We start from the raw sequence: 21664 nt of genomic DNA, 5'->3' as shown, positions 1-21664 counted from the left end.
TCAATCATATCTTAGTGATCAATTAATCTGTCAATGAAACATATTAGGCAGAATTGTTCAGTTCCATTATTTATTGTAAATGATATGCTGTACTAAACAGAAACAAGTGATAGTATATAACAGCAAAAACTAAAAATCCCATAAAACCAGGTGTTACACATTTAAAACACTAGTAATTTGTAGCAACTAGAAATATTTAGGAATAAGGATTATATTGTATATTTACTACCCTTCATTAATAAATTACACTACATAATGTAGGATCTCCCTGCATTTGCGTCGGTTCCCTCCGGGTGCTCTGGTTTCCCCCACAGCTCAAAGACATGTGGTACAGGTGAATTGGGTAGGCTAAATTGTCCTTAGTGTATGAGTGTGTATGGATGTTTCCCAGAGATGGGTTGCAGCTGGAAGGGCATCATCTGCGTAAAACATGTGCTGGATAATTGGAAGTTCATTCCGCTGTGGCTACACTGGATTAATAAAGGGACTAAGCCGAAAAGAAAATGACTGAATGAATGAATGTGGTATCATTAGTAACTATCATGAACTAATAGTAATTTTATTAACGTCTACCCCCACACCCCAACCTCAAACCCAACCATCACAGCACTGTGAAAACAGTAGTTATACCAAGTGTTATTTATGTTATTTATTAAATTACCCAATAATTTGTATTTTTTTATTGCTTACCCCCGCCGCAACCCTAAACCCAACATTCACAGTACTGTAAAAATATAAAAAAAATTTAAACAGTGTCATAAAAACCGCTGCTATATTAATGTGAATATCGCACGTTTGGCCGACTGCGTGTCCGATCTAGACTTTACCCTAGACACCGGCCTCACAGCTCTGTGAATGTGCCTTTACTTATTGATCTGTGATTGGTAAATGTAGCTTGTGTGGACGCTACTGCGCTACTTCACTAATAAAATAGCTTCGCTACTGAAAAGCTATTTAGTTTATAAAGTAGCGGCGCTACTGAGAAATTTAGTTAAGCTAGTAGCGTCATTACTTGTAGCGATGCTACTGCCCAACACTGTTAATGTGATAAAATTGCTTTGGCCAGAGGAGTCTGCTTGTGCCCTGAATTTCACAAATCGCTAACTTTGTGAGTCATAATATATCATTTGAAATAAAAAGGTCAAATTTTATTTCTGTACACTCACAGTAACGACAAGCTAGGTTACATACCTAAGATGCTTCCTCAGGTTTGACATTAGCTATGTTTCCATCCAAAAATGCGAATAAACTTTAAGCGCATTTGCTGCAGTAGGAGAAGCTGGATTAATCTTTTCTAAATGAATGCACCTTAGAAGACAATCCTGACAAGCAGTGAGCGCGCAGTGGCGTTTGAAGGTGTCAGACGCGGAGCACAGGCGCTCTCGATTCTGGAGGTCATTAATAATATAATAACATTAATACTGATATGGAAAGGCGTTTTATAATGACCAAAACAACATTTCAGATGTTTTATAATGTGCTCAGCCTGACGTTTTATCCATTCACACACATTTTAAGCATCACATGATCTCTTTTAACAAAATCACATGACCTTTTTTAATGCGCATGCTGGAGTTTGTGCGGTAAAAGTGTTTCCATCACAGTTTATGCACATCTATCCTTATCGAATAAAAAGTTTATCCAACCCAGTTAGGCGCGTATGTTTTTTATGCGCATTTTCTAAATTTATGCGCATTATGGTGTTTCCATCAACTGGTTTTTTTATGCGCATTTACAAAATGTGCATAAAGTAGGTGGATAGAAACATAGCTATTGAAGCCTTTGGTGTCAAGTATTTTAACAGCTGGCAAACAAATTTTGCACTGAACTGTTATACATGTGCCCTGCTCAGTTTTCAGGGTGAAATACTTTTAATTTTCCAGCAATGAAATGCATTTTTATCACTCGCCATGGTGGCAGCTCTCAGACTGGTTGAAGTAACCTAATGCTTTCAGCGGCAGAGAGGATTAACGCAACTGGTAGACGTGGTGCGCCACAATCAAACCGGAAAACCAATCAAAAGCATCAGAATATCGCCGCTGTAATAAATGGCCTTAGCAGAAGGCATCGTCTAAACAGGCAAAGCAACAGATCAATATTATTCAACATATTCAGATGTAACATTTTCATGTTTTAGATCTTTAACATTTTCATAAGTAACTGTAATTTAATTACGTTTCTTCTCAGTAATTTAATGAATTACAGTTACTTTAATTTTGTAATTAAATTGCGTAACGCCGTTACATATAACTAGTTACTCCCCAACACTGTGTATAATACACTTGACTATTGTATGGTCTGAAAATGTACTCTTTGGTATAAGTTACTATAGTATTTTTTTTTCCGTTGTTGGTAGACTTGAGTTCAGGGAGAATATGTTGAGGAAGCGATATGAAGAGGAGGTTGGCTCCGTGGCAGAGGAGAGAGCAAAAAGAGATGCTGAAGAGCATAAATCCCTCATGGCCTGGAATGATGCTGAGAACCACAGATTACAAGTAATACGGTAAGTTATTATGGTGTGTTTACTGTGAGGGAAAGCTTTAAACATGTCTTTTAAAAACGCTCTTCTGAATATTTCATTTTTTAAAATGACCTATGGTTAACCTGTGGCAAAATTATCAGATTTATAAAGTCCAAATTATGAGCTGACAGGGTAAGCTGCCATTTGTGATGAGAAGATTATTCCGCTTCAGTAGCTCACTGCTGATTGGCTGAAAATTGTGAACGTGAAAAAAAAACTTTCTTGCCGTTTGAAATGAATTTGTTTGATCTGTTCTTCCAGAGAGCAGCGCGTTCAGAAGGAGGCTGAGGCCGCAGAAGAGAAGAGGAAAGAAGCAGCGATGTTACATCAACAAGAGCTGGAGAACTACATTAAAGAGAAAGAAAGACAAATTCTTCAACTACAGGTGCGTCTTTCTGTACTTTGATATGTTAAAATAATTATCTGTTAAGGCTGGGACACACCAAGCTGACAGTCAGACATTAGGCAGTGTCGATGAGCATCTTAGGGTGTCCACGGTGTCTTAAAAAGTATTACAAGTTAATAAATCAATTATGAGAAAAATAAGGCCCTTAAAAGGTATTAAAAAGTCCTTATCTCATTTTTATGAGGTCTTGTCAAAGTGTTTGACTCCAAAAAAGCATAAATATATTTATTTTTCTCTTGATATCAACAACGGGGTGCTCGATCCACGCGATTGGTTCGGGCTGGGGAGCGTCAGGCCATGCTCCTCCATCCGGGTGATGTCACGTAATTTGCGACAAATGCAGGAGTGTGATGTGACGCTCTCCACATGTAGCGAAACCCTAGAGCGATACCATAGAGTTTGCATACTCCTGGTTGGAGAAAGATGAGTTTAAACAGTGGCTGAAACCGGTCACTAAAAACAACCGCATCATTTATTCTTTAAAGCTTTGTTTTTTCTGAGCTTGTCAGAGATCTGTTGCATGGTTGTGCTCCATTGATTTAATTAACTACAACTGTTTATTAACAACTGTTTAATAAATTAAAGGGTTGATACTGATTAGAACTTGAAGTGGCGAAATATTCTAAAAAAGGTCTTTAAAAAGTCTTGAAAGTGTATGGAAATTACCTTTAGGATTCCAGCATGTACCCTGCGTCTGTCAGGTTAGTTTGTTTGGCTTGTTCCACATGTCAGCCTCATGCTGGAGTGAGTTTGCCTGATTCAGCATGTAGAATCAGCAGTGTCCATCAGTGAAAGAGTGCTCTGATTGGCTGTTCGTCTGCAAACCAGAGCATGAGAACAAAAACTTAAGTGACAAAGCAAATGATGCAAGTCAAGAGGGAACACAAAGAAGGCGGTTGTGAATCCCTCTGTGGTGAGCGAGGAGTGCTGTGAAAATGGTATGTATATACTAATATGAAATAAGATTTCATGAACCACTGAAGCTCCATCACACAGTTGTATTTAGTTTTTTTCATTTATTGGTGAGCTTGTGACAATAAGAACAGCAAAATATTAATTGTGTTAAAATGCATTATAATAACTCATTCGTTCATTTATTCATTTTCTTTTCAGCTGAGTCCCTTTATTTATCTGGGGTCGCCACCGTGGAATGAACCACCAACTTATCCAGCACACATTTTTTACACAGCGAATGCCCTTCCAGCTGCAACCCATCACTGGGAAACATCCATACACACTCATACACTACAGACAATTTAGCCTACATAATTCACCTGTACCACGTCTTTGGATTGTGCTGGAAACCAGAGCACACGAAAGAAACGCACGCGAACACCCATGTAAACTCGATTTAGAAACGTCAACTGACCCAGCCTAGGCTCGAACCAGAGACCTTCTTGCTGTGAGGCGATTGTGCTACCCACTGCGCCACCATGCAGCCTTATTATAATAATAGTAATATATAAATTAATAATAACAATATACGTTCCTATGCTACAACTAATTTAACCTAATATAATAGTCAAATGTATTCCAACATCAATACTCCTTGAAACTAGTTCTATCTCCACTTCTGCTACTCTTGACACCTGTTTGAAACACCCGCAGGGTGGCGCGAGTTTTGAACTGTGAATGATTGATGTATTCTGCACAACCTGAGGCCTCGTTTGTAATTTCTATATCAATGACACAAGCCTCGTATTTCATCTGGCAAACTCGTGGCCAACGCCTTTGTTCAAATGTCCCATCACTAGTGTGCAGCAGTAGTTCCAATTTCCTTTTGTGAAATGTCATGTTGTAGATGTTCTCATGCAGGCACATTCTTATTTCAGTCAGTGGTCATCTGTTTTGTGTTCATGCACAGTTTTTTATCCAGATGGGACTTGGCTTGGGCGGTAATACGGTAATATGGTATACCGCAGGATCTAAAAATAGCAACGGCGTCAGTTTCAATACCGTTATACCGTCATTAAAAACAATGCACTTAAATAGGAGACAAGTATTCAATATTGAATACCCTTTATTTAATGCCTCCAAATACGTATGCGTGATTGTCATCACGGGACAGTGTGGAGGAGAGGGAGAGGTGGCTAGTCGCACACCTGCAGTTTGGCAGTATTTCTGGTTTCGACTGAACGAGAAGGAAGACATGGTAAAAATGGACTAGAGGTCTGCATTAGAGTTAAAGATCTTTGCCCAAACCCGACGGGACCTGGCAGGACCTGACGGGTTCGGGTTTGATTTCTATCATTTTAGACGGGGTCGGGCCGGGCTTGGCTTTGCTTGCGCAGTAGGTAAATGAATAGTCATGTGATTCATTTCGATTAGCGCGAGAAAGTAATCAAATGGTTTGTTACAACGTTAAAATCCATCCCTGCAAAGGTGAAACAAATGATGACGAAGAAGTTTAAAAGAGCGAATTTTGACGGCGGTACTAGTTCAAAAGGAACGGTCATTCTAGCCGCCAAGGTATTTCGGCAGTCGCTCATACACTGCATATTGCGGTAGAGTGCTAAACCGCAAGCTGACAGGTAAAAAGACAAGGCACAAGCCAACAGTTTGGTGATGCTGTCTGAGCCTTATGTCATTTTTTTTTATTTATTATGAACGCTAATACTGGATACTGAGGTGAAATAGGGAGGAGGTTTGACGGTATCAAAATTTGGATACTGCCCCAGCCTAGAAGGGACCAAATGCAAATGCGTCGCTAGTTCTTCAACGTCGACTTGGTGTGTTTCAGGCTTTTGTTGTGTCCACATTTAAACGGTTTTCTTGGTTTTGCATTTTACTAGGACTCAAACTGAAGTCATTTAAAATATTGTTTTTAAAAGGATGTTTATTATTATAATTACTACTACTATGATTATTGTTAAAAATTAAATAATTTATTGTAATGAATTAGATTTTACAGATTTAACCTCTCTCTTACCTTTGCATCTGTGTTTTAGGAAGAGGCAAAGAACTTCATCACACTGGACAATCTAGATCAGCGGATTGAAGAGGCTCTCGACAATCCGATAAATTACAATTTTGCCATTGATAAACAAGGACGGGTTGTCAAACGGACTGCTTTTCAGTGATAATTACAAGGTTTGATGAACAAAATATCTGTATATATAAAACTTATACTGTCTGTGTCAACATTTAAGCTGTTTAAATCAATTTTGTTTTCTCCAAATCACTTTAAATGAGTGTTTTTGACCTTGAGATTCTTTGTTTTGAAGAGTTTTTTTTTTTCAAATTGTATTTCAAAGGTTCTTCATTTTTCAAAATTGGTTTAGGATGTATTTACTGATTTCTAAAAGTGCCACTGTCCAATGGTCTGGTATGCAAATTAATTATAATTACTTTAAATGTTTTGCTTTCTTCATTAGCTTAAATATTTGTATCCTCACATGAATATTTATAAAATTGAATGGCAGTTCACAATAGCTGCAAATATTATAAGTTCTTATTGAATAATTACACTCAATTAAGAACATAAAAGGTGGTTGATATGGTTCATCAATATGAAAACTAAAGATGTTTCGTCTTTTACAATATTAAATAACAGTTCCATGAGAAGTGTGTTGAAAAAGTGTTTGTTCATTTATTCATTCATTCATTTTCTTTTCGGCTTAGTCCCTTTATTAATCTGGGGTCACCCCAGTGGAATGAACCGCCAACTTATCCAGCATATGTTTAGCGCAACGGATGCCCTTACAGCTCATACTCATACACTACGGACATTTTAGCCTACCCAATTCACCTGTACCGCATTTTTTTGGACTGTCGGGGAAACCGGAGAACCCGGAAGAAACCCACACACACACAGGGAGAACATGCAAACTCCACACAAAAACACCAACTGACTCAGCCAAGGCTCGAACCAGCAACCTTGCTGTGAAGCGACAACACTACCTACTGCGCAACTGCGTCGCCTGCTCTATTCATTTATTTGCTGCAAAATATTAGTGTGATTCTGAATGCAGCAATAGTGCTGCATCACCAGATTAATGTTTCATAATATTTATTACACATCTGTTGATAACTGTATTCTGTTTAGGTTTAATCTGCGATAAAATGAACAAATTAGTAGTACCATATAGAATGTTGTTTTTGGTGTATGGCAAGCTGTATTAATATTTAATTCTTAAAGGGATAGTACGCCCCATAATGAATCCTTTCTTCTGGTAAACACACAAAAAGATATTTTGAAAAAATGCTGGTTGCTAGGACCCATTGACTTCCATAGTATTTTTCCCTCGTGGAAGTTGATGGGTGTAAATGTCCCAGCAACCAGCATTTTTCATAGTATCTTCTGTTGTGTTCAACAGAAGAACGAGATTATTAAATGTTTACAACCACATGAGAGATAATAAATAATGAAGCAATATTCCTTTAAAACACAAAAGTTCCTCTTTGATACTATTGGAACTTTTTTTTAAACTAGTATGTTATGGACTAGTTTTTATTCATTATATAGAGGTATTTCAGAAAAAATACATGTACAAGGAATTTGTTTTCATGACAGAACTTTCTACAGTGCACCAGAATGACAGTGACAGGACACAGATAATAAAGGAATAATTTTTAAAAGTTTAAAAGTAATCATATATATATATATATATATATATATATATATATATATATATATATATATATATATATATATATATATATATATACACACACACACAAACAAATTGACTAATAAATGAACATGTATATTGTTGCATACACAACTAAATTAATAATATAATCAAAATAATAATTAATAAATTATGTAACTACTAAATATTGTTACTAGTCATTAACTGACTTTCACACCCTCCTCCCAACCAGTAGCATGCATGTTACATTTTGATTTCATGTAGACTTATGTAATATTTCTTCAATTTTTAGTAGCTATATTAACACTCCTACCTGTAGCTAAATAATAAGTATTTGACAGATTATAAGAGGCACTAAAACCTAACTTTATATACTCATGCTGTACATCATTGAGGTAAAGTTGGTTTTATTTTCAGATATTCAGACCTTTTCCTTAATAATGTCATTTCAGAAGAGTATGTTAATTCTAAATAGGGAAATCATATTAGCAGCCAATGACTATCAAAGTACAACATTGTTCACAGTCAAATAAATAGTGCTGATGATGTTTTCAAGTCTTTCTTGCATGCCATTTTAGACTGAATATTCAAAGTAGCATGGTAGATTATAGAGACAGTTAAATGAAGGAATGTTCAAATATAAAACCAAATTGATCTTAACATGTACATCAATGTTGGGGAGGTTACTTTGGAAATGTAATAATTACAGATTACAAATTATTTAAAGTGTAATAAGTAGTGTACCTTTTCAGTTACATTATAAAAGTAACTGATGACATCTGATTACTTAAGTTTCTAATGGATATTTTCAACTAAATCACTTTCAAGCATTTATACCAAGCAGGTGTGACCTTACAGTAGCTCTGTTACTGTTAGAATCTTTCATCACTTGAATTAAGATTATATAAATTTAATTTTAAAGTGCAGCCACTATATTAAAAAAAAAAATTACTGTTGTTACAAAATCAAAGTTTTAGTTAGTTGTGCAGGGTGATTTTTGTGGCATTTCCAATGAAAAATACATACAAGCTCTTTTTTTTGTAATTTTAAATTCATCGAAGGAACTTAATACAAGTCAATCATATCTTAGTGATAAATTAAACTGTCAATAAAACATGAGGCAGGCTTGTTCAGTTATTTACTGTAATATGCTGTACTAAACAGAAACAAAACATAAATATATCCAATAAAACCGGGTGTTACACATTTAATATTCTATTGTAATTTTTAATATTTAGAAGTAAGCATTATATTGTGTGTGTATGTGTATATGTATATATATATATATATATATATATATATATATATATATATATATATATATATATATATATTTACAACTCTTCATTAATAAATTACACTACATAATGTAGTATTAGTAATGCATCATGAACTAATAGTAATTACCATAGTATACTTTAGCCTTTACTACAGTAAACTATATATATGTTTGTGTGTGTGTGTGTATATATATATATATATATATATATATATATATATATATATATATATATATATATATATATATATATATAGTTTACTATAGTTACAGTTATTTATCAGTAACTGTAACAAATTACTGTTACTTTTATCTTGTAATTAAATAGAGTATAAGCCAAGCTAGTGTTTTTCCCATACTGATAAACTTCTGGTGTTGTTATTTGTGAACTTGTTCCATTTTATACGGTTCCTTTTACAGTATCTATGTTGTAATGTCATTAAAATACATTCAGTTAAATTAACTTTGGCATTCATTTAGTTGCTCAAGCGTAAAACGAGACAAAAAGCCGTTTACTCGCACGCGCCCGTCAGAATCGGCAGGCTAGCGCAGAAACTCCATTGAAGTTACTGGGATAAAATAAATGCTCATATTATGAGGACATTGCGGGTAAATGTAATTTAATGCAGTGCTTCATTAACAATCTGAGACCCACTTTATATCGGATATCAGTTAGCTATTGAAGATCATTTTTAAAGAGAACAGACCCTAAACGCGCCGGTTTTTGCATTGGCAAACGCCGGAAGTACTTAACCAGGTTACTGGCAAATTAAAAGTCCCATTAGCATGCTTCGGCATAATACGTAACGCCAATACATGGAACTAGTTACTCCCCAACCCTTCTGTACATACTATAACCTTATAAGGATTAAATGATAAACGGCTTGCCATATCCTCATATTCAGTTTGTGAGTTACCCATGACATGTCCAAACATGCGCAGACGTGTTCAAGACCATTTACCACTTCCGGTATAGTGACAAACCTTCCAGTCAGAGCAAGGACTGGACAGGCACACATCGACGAGCGTATGTCAAGAGCATTCAGCCATATATTCCTTATTAAATAGGTTTACTATCATTATCTTCACTTAGACTTTAGGTAATGTATTCGACGCAGTGATGTGAAGTCCTGTTTCTATCGGGATTGAGTGTTTTCAACATCTGATGCAACATGGCAACCTCGCATGTTAATCGCTGTCTCCTAAGGACAATTACGAGATGTCATCGGGACAGCAGCCGGCAGCTGAACTTGACGACAGTAAGGGCATTAGGACACTTTTCTAACTTTTCTTCAGGTAAAGAGGAACACGTTGAAACTGTGGATCCACCGCGGGGTTCAGGAGGCGGCAGTGGCACATCTCGACTGGCGGTCGCGCTCGGACTGGGACTCGGCGGAGCAGCGGCTGTATTTTCATTAAGAGGAGAAGACAATAAAGATGCCCTACAGAGGACAGTCGCGGTTAAGAATTTGCTGATTGATAGCATATTACCTACTGTCCAGTGTGCTTCTCCATTTAAACCTGACAGCCCGCGGTACAAGTATAATTTCATCGCGGATGTGGTGGAGAAGTCCACCCCTGCTGTGGTCTACATCGAAATCGTTGGCCGGTGAGTGTCAAAAAAAGAGAAATAATAATAATACAATGACACAGTTTAGTTATTCTGAAAACATCTAAAACTGGGCTTACCTGCTTTTAAAGTGACTAACCTGCTGACAAGTGATGCAAATTCTTCTTAAAGGGATAGTTCACCATTGAGGTAGTTGGTTTTACATTCAAACATTCGCTCATTTAACGGTCCCACGCTAATTTGAATATTGAGTCTGCAGTCGCATGTAATTATGACTTCAAAACAACTTTAGCACCATTTAACTGAACAATGTTGTACATTGATAGTCAAAGGCCTCTAATATGATTTTCCTATTTAGAATTTGCAAGCAATACTTTTCTGAAGTGATATTAGCAGTGGTGTAAAGTAACTAATTAACGTTACAAATACTCAAATTACTGTAATTGAGTAGTTTTTCTCAGGAATTGTAATTTAGTAAGTAGTTTAAAAAATGTGTACTTTTACTTTCCTTTGAGTACATTTTTAGTGCAGTAATCAGTACTTTTACTCCACTACTTTTCTTCACCCTTAAGTAACTACTTTAACTACTTTTTTTTTTGTCTATGGGGATTAGAAAAATCAGTCCTGTGGTTCCTGTCCAAACATATCTCACATAGAAGGATAATCGCCTCATAATGAACTACCTTAAAATAAGGTTAATCAAAACAAATATATTAATGCAATTCAAATATATAATTTATGAATTGATGTTTACTTTAAATTTATTATAAATACATAATTATATTGTTTAATTGTTTAATGATTAAAATATTTTTTTTTTGTCAAATAATTTTGTGGGTAAAAAGTATCGGTTTTGGCACTGGTACTGTTTTATAAGTATCGAATTAGCACGATATTGCAATAACCCCAAACGATACCCAACCCTACTTCAAAACATGTGCGCTTTATAATTGCAGCAAACTGTTTGGAAGCATTAAGAGTGTACAAGATGTCCAAAATCTTTACATGCATTGACCCAGAGACTGATAAGATGCATGTCACTGATGAGAAGATGACAGATGTTCACTGTATGATGATCGAAATGGCACTGAAACATCCAGCAGGCATAAGATGTTAACATGATGTCAGTATGAAGTTGTACCCCAGTGTCATGGGGATGTTGCATTTTGTTTTTCAATGAATATCATGGAAGTGTCAGCATGTGATGCCAAAATGACATTGAATGTTTGCTCGTAGGCAAGGCAGTGGCGCAGTAGATAGTGCTGTCGCCTCACAGCAAGAAGGTCGCTGGTTCGAACCTCGGCTCAGTTGGTGTTTCTGTGTGGAGTTTGCATGTTCTCCCTGCCTTTGCGTGGGTTTTCTCCGGGTGCTTCAGTTTCCCCCACAGTCCAAAGACATGTAGTACAGATGAATTGGGTAGGCTAAATTGTCCGTAGTTTATGAGTGTGTGTGGATGTTTCCCAGAGATGGGTTGCAGCTGGAAGGGCATCCGCTGCGTAAAAACTTGCTGGATAAGTTGGCAGTTTATTCTGCTGTGGCGACCCTGGATTAATAAAGGGACTAAGCCGACAAGAAAATGAATAAATGTTTGCTCGTAAATGGATTTTGGTCACTTTCCAACACAACCTAAAGTCACCAAATATCAGCGTCATTTGACGTTGTTTTTGAACAAATAACATTATCCTCAGACGCTGGCTAGACCATCTAACCTAATGTTAATGTCTTATGATGTTGTGTGCCTGCTGGGCAATAACTTGATGCACTACAGAATGTTACGTTTACACACCTGCACAAATTACTTGTAAACGCATCAGGTTTTAAAAACGTAATGCTCTCTACTCTTGAAAAGGCTACTTTTTACTCATACTTTGAGTAATATTTACAACAGATACTTTACTCACTACATTTTTAGGCAAGTAATGGGACTTTTACTTGAGTATGATTATATTAGTAAGGAGAAAGTCACACTGTGTGAATATAGCACCCAAATACCTCGGCCATTTAGCCCTAAAATAGAGGTAAAGCTGGTTTTATATTCGCATTTCCAGACATTCTCCTTAATAACATAATTTCAGAAAAGTATTATTTGCGAATTCTAAATTGGGAAATCATATTAGCAGTCATTAACTTTCAAACTACAATCATGTTTACAGTTAATTCGATAGTGTTGATGTTGTATTGAACTTACACTTGCATGCTAATTCTAACTGAATATTCAAATTAGCATGGTAAAACAATACAAAGACAGTTAAATGAACAAATTTGCGAATATAAAACCAACTTTACCCCAATTCACCTTATTCTCAGCTGTCGAGCGGGCGCTGCGATTTGAATCTTTTTGTCTCGCGACTTCCGGTCACATTCACTTCCATTCATTTTTTGACGTTAACAACTGCTCGTTATGCTGCTTGATGTTGCAATTTAATATTTTCTTATTATATTATGCTACTTGGTCTGTGTAGTCATGCAAACATTTATTTGTTGAGCAAGTAGTTTGGCCATTTTCTGCCGTTTATTATTCCTAGTCATTTCTCCCATAGGCGACTGAATCGGAAGTTCTAAGACAATCGCAAAAACAGGCGCACTTCCACATTTTAGAATAAGGTCAATAGCCCCAAGATGAAAATGTACAAACACAAGTTGCTCCAAACTTTTATTAGTTTCTTTCAAATACTGTGAAAGTCAATGGATTTTCAGCTTTCTTCAAAATATATTATCATGTGTTCAACAGAAGAGAGAAATTCAGACCGGTTTGGAACAAGTGAAGGGTGAGTAAATGATGACAGACTTTCATTTTTAGGTGAACTATCCCTTTAAAACTAAAACAGCTTGCCAAAATTTGCAAAACTTGATCAGGCTGTCTTGCTAAAATAACAAGAGAAACCAGCACATACGTTGTAACAGCAGTTGTTCAATGGATATATTGAAATTACATTTATTTGAATTGAAAATATTGCTGTTGCATTTTAAAATTAAACAAATTAAGGATGCATTGATATGGATTTTTTTGGCCAATACCGATAACTGATAACTCTTCAGACTTGGAGGCTGGTAGCCGATAAATATAGGCCGATAATTGATTACAACACATGGCAAGCAATGCGTTGATAATAACAAATAATCATATTAAATTACAAACAGCTCAATGAGTTGTTAAGCACATGTGCATCTCTGCTGTGATGTTTGCACATGTAATATTTTTCCTGAGGTGATTTAAAGCAGAATACACAATGACACTCAATCAAACATATGTACAATGAAAAGGAACATGGTTACTTACTGAGTTATTAATGCACAGCAATACCACATGAAGAAAGAAATGACATTGAAGGAATAAACAATGTGAGGAGAGATCCATTATAGTGCTCTGGACAAGTCTAAACACGCATGCGCGAGGCAGGCAGTTCTGTACAATGACGTAATTTATTGGCTTAAAGATATCGGCCTAATTTAGACATCTCATCGATAACGATAATCTCAAAAATAGCATTTATCGGCCGATAACGATAATATATAGTGCATCCCTAAAACAAATCATAATGGTAGAAGTCCCAAATACAGAAGAACCCATTTTGGGACTTGTACTGGTTTTAATAGATAAAATTTGATGGTTTGTAATGGAGTTAATAAAACTTCTGTTTTCATTGGGGTTTTTTTCAGCAGGGTGTTTTATGTTGATTTTCTCTATAGGGACTTTTTGGATCACTTGTTTCAATTTTTAGATGACCAGATGGTTTTAGTTTCAGCTGTGTCAGGGATTTCATTTTGACTAATATTAGACTTTCTTTTCAGACACCCCTTTTCTGGTCGTGAGGTACCCATCTCGAATGGCTCTGGCTTTATAGTAAGTAGTGATGGCCTGATAGTGACAAATGCCCATGTGGTCGCCAACAAGCGTGGTGTTCGTGTCAAACTGACCAATGGTGAGACTTACAACGCCACAGTTCAGGATGTGGACCAGGCTGCAGACATCGCCACCATCAAAATCAATGTTAAGGTACAGATGGAGCTTTGAGGTTGTACTGTTAACATATGTAATCTTTTGGGGATATTTAATTTTTTAATTAAGGATGCACCGATCCTGATACTTGGATTGGATATCGGTTCAATACTGCATATTTTTACTGCAAATCCCATCTTGCACGTGCTCTATATTCTGTGTAATTTATAAGCAAACAAAAGCCAGAAAGGTAGCCTTTTATAAGACAGTAGAAAGTTGTCTTGTAGGCCTACTGTATCCCAAATGTTTTGAAGCCATTCTATAGTTTAATGTGAAGTACAAATCAATATTCACATGGTTAAATTCATGTTCAGTTCTGCGCTTCCCTCCGCTGCGCCTGTCAATCATTCTCCATTTATTTACAATTCAAACTGTGTGTCACGTTCATGACAACATGAAAAACTTTCTCCAACACTATTTGTTCCTGTTAGTTAAAATAAATACTAATTTATTATATTATATTAATTTATTATAATATAATATATATTATATTGGTTTATTTCGACCTGAAACGACGAGTTTATTTCTGTTTCTAAATCATGTAGCTGTTAGATCAGCAGATCGCATTCGCAACACTGGAACTGAGTGGGTTATTACCTGCTCTTCACACACAAAGTAGGCCTACCTGAAATTTAAAACTAGAAAAGGCTCAATAATACATTGGACAGATCCTTAACACACTGATTTCTTTCCTTTTTACTGCTGTTTTGGATTGGAAGTGTCTGCAGATAGCGGAGGACTGCGCGCTGTCTCAGTGATGCATCAAGCACTTCATTCACACACCGGCTGATGTGACGTGTGCCGCTCTCTAGAATTATTCTGTAACATTAAAAGTTTCTGTTTTCTCATCCTTCCGACTGAGTTTATTCTTTCGAGGGGAATACTTTTAGGATAGTTTGTAAGCCTGGCTCATTGTGGTCAAAGTTGTTGATTAAATTAATAAAAGTGAAACTGACAATCACAATATAGATTTTAATTAACAGAAAATTATTTAGCCTAGTACCGGCTGCTCTGAAAACTGAATATTTGACTGTAATTTTATTTATAACAATAGTTTATTTAACAGATCAGTTTGTGTTTTGATTAGGGTCAATAGTGGTTGGCTGTTGCAGAGTTCAAAGAAAAATCTTACTATTAAAAAAGGAAACATAAGCTGGACCACATCACCATAGAAACTGTATTATGCTAAAAAAAATGGCACAGTATCGGGATCGGATCTGTATTGGTCGATACTCAGAATTTTGGGATTGAAATCGAATCAGTTCCAAAAAGATGGTATTGGTGCATCATTATTTTTATTGAGTCATAGTTTAATATGGTAAGAACAAGGACTCATTTTATTAATTTACATTTTTAGTAAAAGGTCTTTATCAAATGAGTAATTTTTTTTTTAACTTTGTTCATTGAAAGGGCCATGAAACCCCCTCGTTTCAGCAGGGTGTTTTCACACCTCTACTTTGGAAAAAGTCAGAAAAGTGGGCGTGTCCAGCTCTGTTTAGGGGGTAGTGTCAAAGAAACTAAAGTGGGAGGGTGTGGGAGTGTCTATTTGGGCACGCGCGAGTTTCAGAGTCAAAATACACACACAGGAGAAAGTGATGGTGTTTAACCTACATGGACATCTGTAGTCGAATTATTTGCCAAATTATTAAATGTTGGACTTTAACTGCAGTTTGGCTCTTTCATTCAGGGAATTCATTCATGCCCCTTGCGACAAACAAGATATTTGATTTGAGGAACTGCTCTAAGCGTGTGTTTTTCATGCAATGTTTAATACCGCACGGCGAATGAGAGAAAAAAAACCTCCGCATTTCCCGGAAACTTAGATGCACACAGCATGTAGCGTCAGAAAGCCGCGTGTGTTATTCCGGTCACAAAATGCGGTAAAAACCCTACACGAGGTTAAAGTTTGGTTGTGATGCTAACGTGTTTACACTCGGTGACTCGGTGCAATAGTTAACTTAGTTCGATACGAACAAACTGAATAAACAAAGAGTGCTGGTCGCTCACTTACCAAATCTGTTGAGACAGGACAATCACCAGTAACTAGAGCCGCGTCTTTATGAAGAGAAGACTACAAGCGAATCCAGATCTCAGCGTTTGCAGATGAGAACAGCTCTCAGGTAAACAATAATCCTCCTTAGACACGCAAGTTATTGTTGTCGAGCGTCGCGTACACTGTTAATCCTCACGTGACACCAGATGAGCTCTCACAGAGAGAAAATGAAAACAAAACTTAATGGCAGCAAAATATAAAAGCAACACTTCACGCTTGTTTTGCCAACACAACGTTGCGTTTCTGTCGTGAAAACACTGTGACACTAATGAATATTAATGAAGTTGCACAATAGAGCGTGCTGATTGGCTGATTTGGTTACTCATGGATTAATGCATCACACTGTAAGACGTAATAAGACACACTCTGGCACAGACGCCCAGTCTGCACGCTGGAATACAACGCTATTATGTCATGACCGTGACGCAGCTTCAAAAATTTGTTTCAAATCGGAAGTACGAATTTGCTTGAAATAACGCAAAAACAACCAATTTACACTTTTTAGTGAAATATGTGTCCTAATAGTGTTCTTAGCAGTGTGGGACACATATACGACTGTCAACAGCTCAAAAAATGTGTTTTGGTGTTTCGTGACCCTTTAAGAATTAAACCTAAAAAATTTTATCACTGTTAGTAGATTAAAAGTGTGAGGTCAATATGATTTTTAATGTTTTTAATGGCTCAACATTAACTTTTTTGATCACCAGCCTATATGGCTAGTAGTTTTTTAACTTTACTAGCCACTCGCCATTTTCACTTTTGTTGTTGGGAAAATATATTTGCAAAATTACTTGATTTAGATGTGTTGTGTATGACTTTGCTCAATGAGCATGAGCGGTAGTGGTTTCATGGTGTTGCTTTGTAATTATATCAGGGCTCAACATTAAGGTTGTACCAATTTTTTCTCTGACCACACTGGAAAATAGATAAATAAATATATAAATAAATATTTCCTAGCCAATAATTTTAAATAATTAGAAAATTTCAAAAGCTACCAAATAAATGTTATAATATGCATACACTTTTTATTAAATAAAACTTAAATAACAATTATTGTCGTGTAGCCTGTCTAAAACTATGAAAAGTAGTCTGTCCTAGCTAAAGGTCTCAGATCAGCAGTTAACTATACATTAAGGTTAATCTATTAAATCAATATTACTGAAAAGAAAAATTAAATCATATTAAAAAAAAGAAAGCAGGTGAAAAACATACCGTGTGCAATAATAAAAGGATGATCAAACGCACACAGTTAACATTAGGCCCATTAATAATCTGTTCAAAGATTGTTTAAAGCTAAAGCTGCAACTGCTGCTGCATACATAAAATACCTTCTTTTTTTGTTTTTTAATCTCGAGCTCTTGAAAATGGTGGATGCGTATCACTTTTTGTCAAGTCTATTTCAAACAGAACCGATCGCAGCATTGTGTTTCCAGTCAAGGTTGCTTCACGCAAGGAAATGGGATCGTGCACGCTTTTAAAAAATTGCGCGCATCACATAACATTCTGTATTTATCTGCTTTCTTTTGCTTGCATGAACACAGTTGTTTTTGTCAGTCGGGCTGCTTCTCATTTCTAGAGGTTCATCCTTATTGTTGAACCCTACTTTAAAAAAAATACAATTTAAAAATGATTTTCGACTAGCCAAAGTGGCTAGTGGGAGTGGCTGTCTAATCCGCCACAGCTAAAGTCTACCTGCGGTTGGTGGGTGTTAATATCAAGCCCTAGTGTTAACCCATTAATCTGTTTATACTGTATTTAGGCTACATACACACTGTAATATTTCAGGAGGAACCGCCGAATACAAATATGGAAATAAACTCGAAATTGTGATAACCTTAGTGACATTTGGTTTTGTATCCTCAGATTTTTAAATGCAGTAATATTACAGCAACTAAAGAATAATTATAGTCAACAATTTTAGGTAAACCAACAGTAACAGAGGAGGCTTTTATGTTTGGAAGGCCATTTTTGCAATTGATTTTTTACAGTTTACTTTTACCACAGTTCTAGTACATGGCCATATAGTCTGACATAATGTCATTGTGTTCTCTGTCTTGTCCCAGAATCCTCTACCAACGTTGCGTCTTGGCAAGTCATCTGATGTGCGTCAAGGTGAATTTGTGGTTGCCATGGGGAGCCCCTTTTCTCTTAAAAACACCATCACATCTGGAATCGTCAGCTCTGCTCAGAGAGGCAGTAAAGAACTGGGTCTCTCCAACTCCAACATGGACTACATCCAGACGGACGCTACCATAGATGTAAGAGCACTGGTATATGGGTGGTGTTGCATGCAAAAAAATGTATGTCATCATTTAATGAATTGCATTCCATCACTCAATCACAATTCTGCTTTACAGTTTGGAAATTCAGGAGGGCCTCTCATAAACCTGGTGAGTCGCTGACATTTACTCAAAAAACTGCTTCTGCCTTTTTATATAAAGGGTCACGAAACACTAAAACATATTTTTGAGATGTTAATAGTCATATATATGTTCCACGCTGCTAAAAACACTCTTAGGACACATATTTAACAATAAAAGTGAAAATTGGTTGTTTTTGCGTTCTTTCAAACAAATTCGTTCTTCCGGTTTGAAAAGAAATTTTGAAGCTACGTCAAGGCCATGAGCTCCTTGTGTAAATTCCAGCATGGAGACTGGCTGTCTGTACCAGCGGGTACAATGTGACGTCTTTGAGCGTTCATCATTAATTCAAGAGAAAGACGAACCAATCAGCGCGCTCTATTGTGAATGAGGTGCAACTTTATTAATATGCATGATAGCTTCAAAAACTACCTGTTACAGTATTCAGAGAGACGCGACGTTGTGTTGCTAACCGTAAATAAAATATGTGGAAGAAGAGGAATTGTTCAGAGACATGGGTTGTCAGTGTTGTTTATAAACGTGCCACAACAAAGGTTTTGTTTTCATTTCCCCGTGATGAGAAAGGACCCACATTTGTGGACTACAGTGGTCTTCTAACACGCAACAAAATTATGTTTGTAAGAAACATTTTTACCCGAGAGCTTTTTGTATTATAAATGGTGAAATCCAGATTTGCCACTCGTCTTCTTTTAAAAAAAGACGCAAATCCAGTTCGCGTTGATTGTCCTGTCTCTACGGATTTGGTAAGTAAGCAATCGGTGTTCCTTGTTATTCAGATGGCAAAGTAGGCCATTAAAACTACACTCTTCTAGCAGTTCCTCGGATCCAATATGTCGTTTGTCATGGGGGGCACGCATGAAATGTTCTTGAATGAAAATGAAAGTGCCAAACTGCAGTTAAAGTCGACAAATTAAGAATGAAACTCCCCAAAATTACATGACATTATTATTATTATTATATTTATATTATTATATATCATTATTATTATTGTACAATAAGGTGAAGGAGAAAGTTATTAGTGCACATTTAGTAGTTGACTACAGATTGCTGGACCTTCAGAGCAACACAGAGCTTCATGACTGTCATATTAAGAACGTGAATTGTTTTCAAATGTTCATCAATATTGTATTGTACTGGCCATACTCTAGCCTTATGTAATAAACTGATGTGTCATGTTTGTACTCTTCAGGATGGTGAGGTCATCGGCATTAATACCATGAAAGTGACAGCAGGTATTTCCTTCGCTATTCCCTCAGACAGAGTCCGTCTCTTCCTAGACCGATCTGCAGACAAACAGAGTAAGAATGACCTCACAGCTGCTTGCTTTTGTCTGTGACAGCATTTTTTTTCACTGACAGATGGTTATTGGGTCTTTTTACAGAGTCTTGGTTTGGAGAATCGGGATCGAAAAGGCGTTACATTGGAGTGATGATGTTGACTTTGACCCCCAGGTGCCAAACACTTTTATTACAATTTTACAGGAGAGCAAAATTCATACATTATGGAATCTACAGATTTTTGTTATATACCACTAGATTTGGCTCTTAGAAATTCAAGTGCTGGAATACCTGGAAAATTGGCTTGTTCTGTTGAAAAGTGCTTTTTTCACGCCCGAAAAAAAATGTTTGTGAATTTTTGTGACAATTTAATGCAAAAATACTACCGTGACACAATCTACCGTGATTCCGAAGCAGTGATTTAAATGATATGAGAAGTGGCCAATCACAGTCGACCTTGTCTAGTTTTACCTGAAATGTAAGAGCGGGACAAAGGCCTTACTGTGTTGCAGTGACAGAAAAAAACTACTCAAAAACAAATGTATTATGGGAATAATGCTTTTCGGATGTTTTTACTATGTTATTAGCAAGAGTAATTAAACCGCAGACATTGAAGTGTTTTTGGTTGAAGCGAATGTAATATTGATTGTTTTGCTGATCTGTCTATCAAACTATCAATTAATCAATCAATCTATCTATGAATCTATCTATCTTATCTATTTATCAATCAATCCTTAAACCGTAAACTTTGCACTGAAGTGAGTCTTTTATTATCTTTAAATTCTCTTTTTCCCCTCCTCAGTATAATCGAAGAACTAAGGATGCGAGACCCGTCCTTCCCTGATGTTTCTCATGGAGTTCTCATCCACCGTGTGATTGTAGGATCTCCAGCCAACAGGTGTGCTGCTCTCTGAACATGATGTTATCAGCTGTTGAGTAAGGCATCCTATTGATGATGTCATTTCCTGTTTTCTGTTTTGCAGAGCCGGAATGAAGCCAGGAGATGTTATTATTGAGATCAATGGGGTAAAGGTGAACACGTCGGAGGAGATATATAATGCTGTGAGGACCAGCGAAAGCTTAAATGTGGTGGTCCGCCGGGGGGCCGACCTGCTCATGCTGCACATGACCCCAGAGTCCACAGAGTGACATCAAGTCAAGTATTTAGTAAGATTAAGAAATGGTGAGTAATGAGAAGCTGTCATAGTTGGAGCTGTTGTAAGAAAGGAATCATCTAAAGAGTTGAACAGTTTTAGCAAACGCTGGACATTCGTGTAGTAAACGTGTTTCTGGAAGCGTATGAAATAATGTGGATGATTCAGACTTCTGTACACTGGATAAACCTCAATGTGTCTGCGCAAACTACACTATCAGTATTGATTTGAAGGAATATCACTGAATATTTTGTTTAGGATTGTCATGATGGCAACAAACACTCAAAGACCTTAATAAAACTGGGTGCTCTTATTGTGAAAATGCTGATGTTTTGTATTGAGTCTTACATTCTCATGTTACGACGTTTGTATTTTAATACATTTTTCTGAACAGCTCTGATTTCACAATAAACCATTGGAATATTTATGGA

At 36.5% G+C, this 21664-nt stretch overlaps 2 protein-coding genes and 1 long non-coding RNA gene across 5 annotated transcripts in view; 2 read left to right on the top strand and 1 right to left on the bottom strand.

The window, feature by feature from the left end:
- The window catches only part of mrps26 (mitochondrial ribosomal protein S26), a 7632-nt gene extending 1144 nt beyond the window's left edge, over window positions 1-6488 (top strand). The window contains 3 exon segments of the mRNA NM_001002418.1: window positions 2357-2503; window positions 2783-2906; window positions 5876-6488. Coding sequence (NP_001002418.1) covers window positions 2357-2503; window positions 2783-2906; window positions 5876-6007 — 403 coding nt within the window. The 3' untranslated portion in view covers window positions 6008-6488.
- On the bottom strand, window positions 3138-10609 carry LOC141377134 (uncharacterized). Its single transcript, XR_012389159.1, has 3 exons — window positions 10508-10609; window positions 3594-3744; window positions 3138-3336 (listed from the first exon to the last, which is right to left on the bottom strand). It is a non-coding gene; the product is annotated as an uncharacterized lncRNA (long non-coding RNA).
- Window positions 9756-21664, top strand: LOC100149563. 3 transcript variants are annotated; one of them, XM_068224878.2, is made up of 9 exons: window positions 9776-10407; window positions 13100-13136; window positions 14161-14365; window positions 18485-18679; window positions 18779-18811; window positions 19992-20100; window positions 20184-20253; window positions 20882-20977; window positions 21063-21664. In XM_068224878.2, exons 1-9 carry the CDS (start codon window positions 10356-10358, stop codon window positions 21226-21228), a joined length of 963 nt encoding a protein of 320 aa, XP_068080979.1. In that variant the 5' UTR covers window positions 9776-10355; the 3' UTR covers window positions 21229-21664. The 3 variants fall into 3 exon arrangements, with proteins under 3 accessions (NP_001122292.2, XP_068080979.1, XP_073775269.1); NM_001128820.2 differs by lacking the exon at window positions 13100-13136 and having other exon boundaries at window positions 9756-10407; window positions 21063-21663; XM_073919168.1 differs by lacking the exon at window positions 13100-13136 and having other exon boundaries at window positions 18485-18811.

The sequence above is a fragment of the Danio rerio genome, chromosome 13, assembly GCF_049306965.1.
Source record: "Danio rerio strain Tuebingen ecotype United States chromosome 13, GRCz12tu, whole genome shotgun sequence".
Taxonomy (NCBI): domain Eukaryota; kingdom Metazoa; phylum Chordata; class Actinopteri; order Cypriniformes; family Danionidae; genus Danio; species Danio rerio.
The sequence above is the reverse complement of the archived record's forward strand: the minus strand, read 5'-3'. Positions and strand labels throughout refer to the sequence as shown.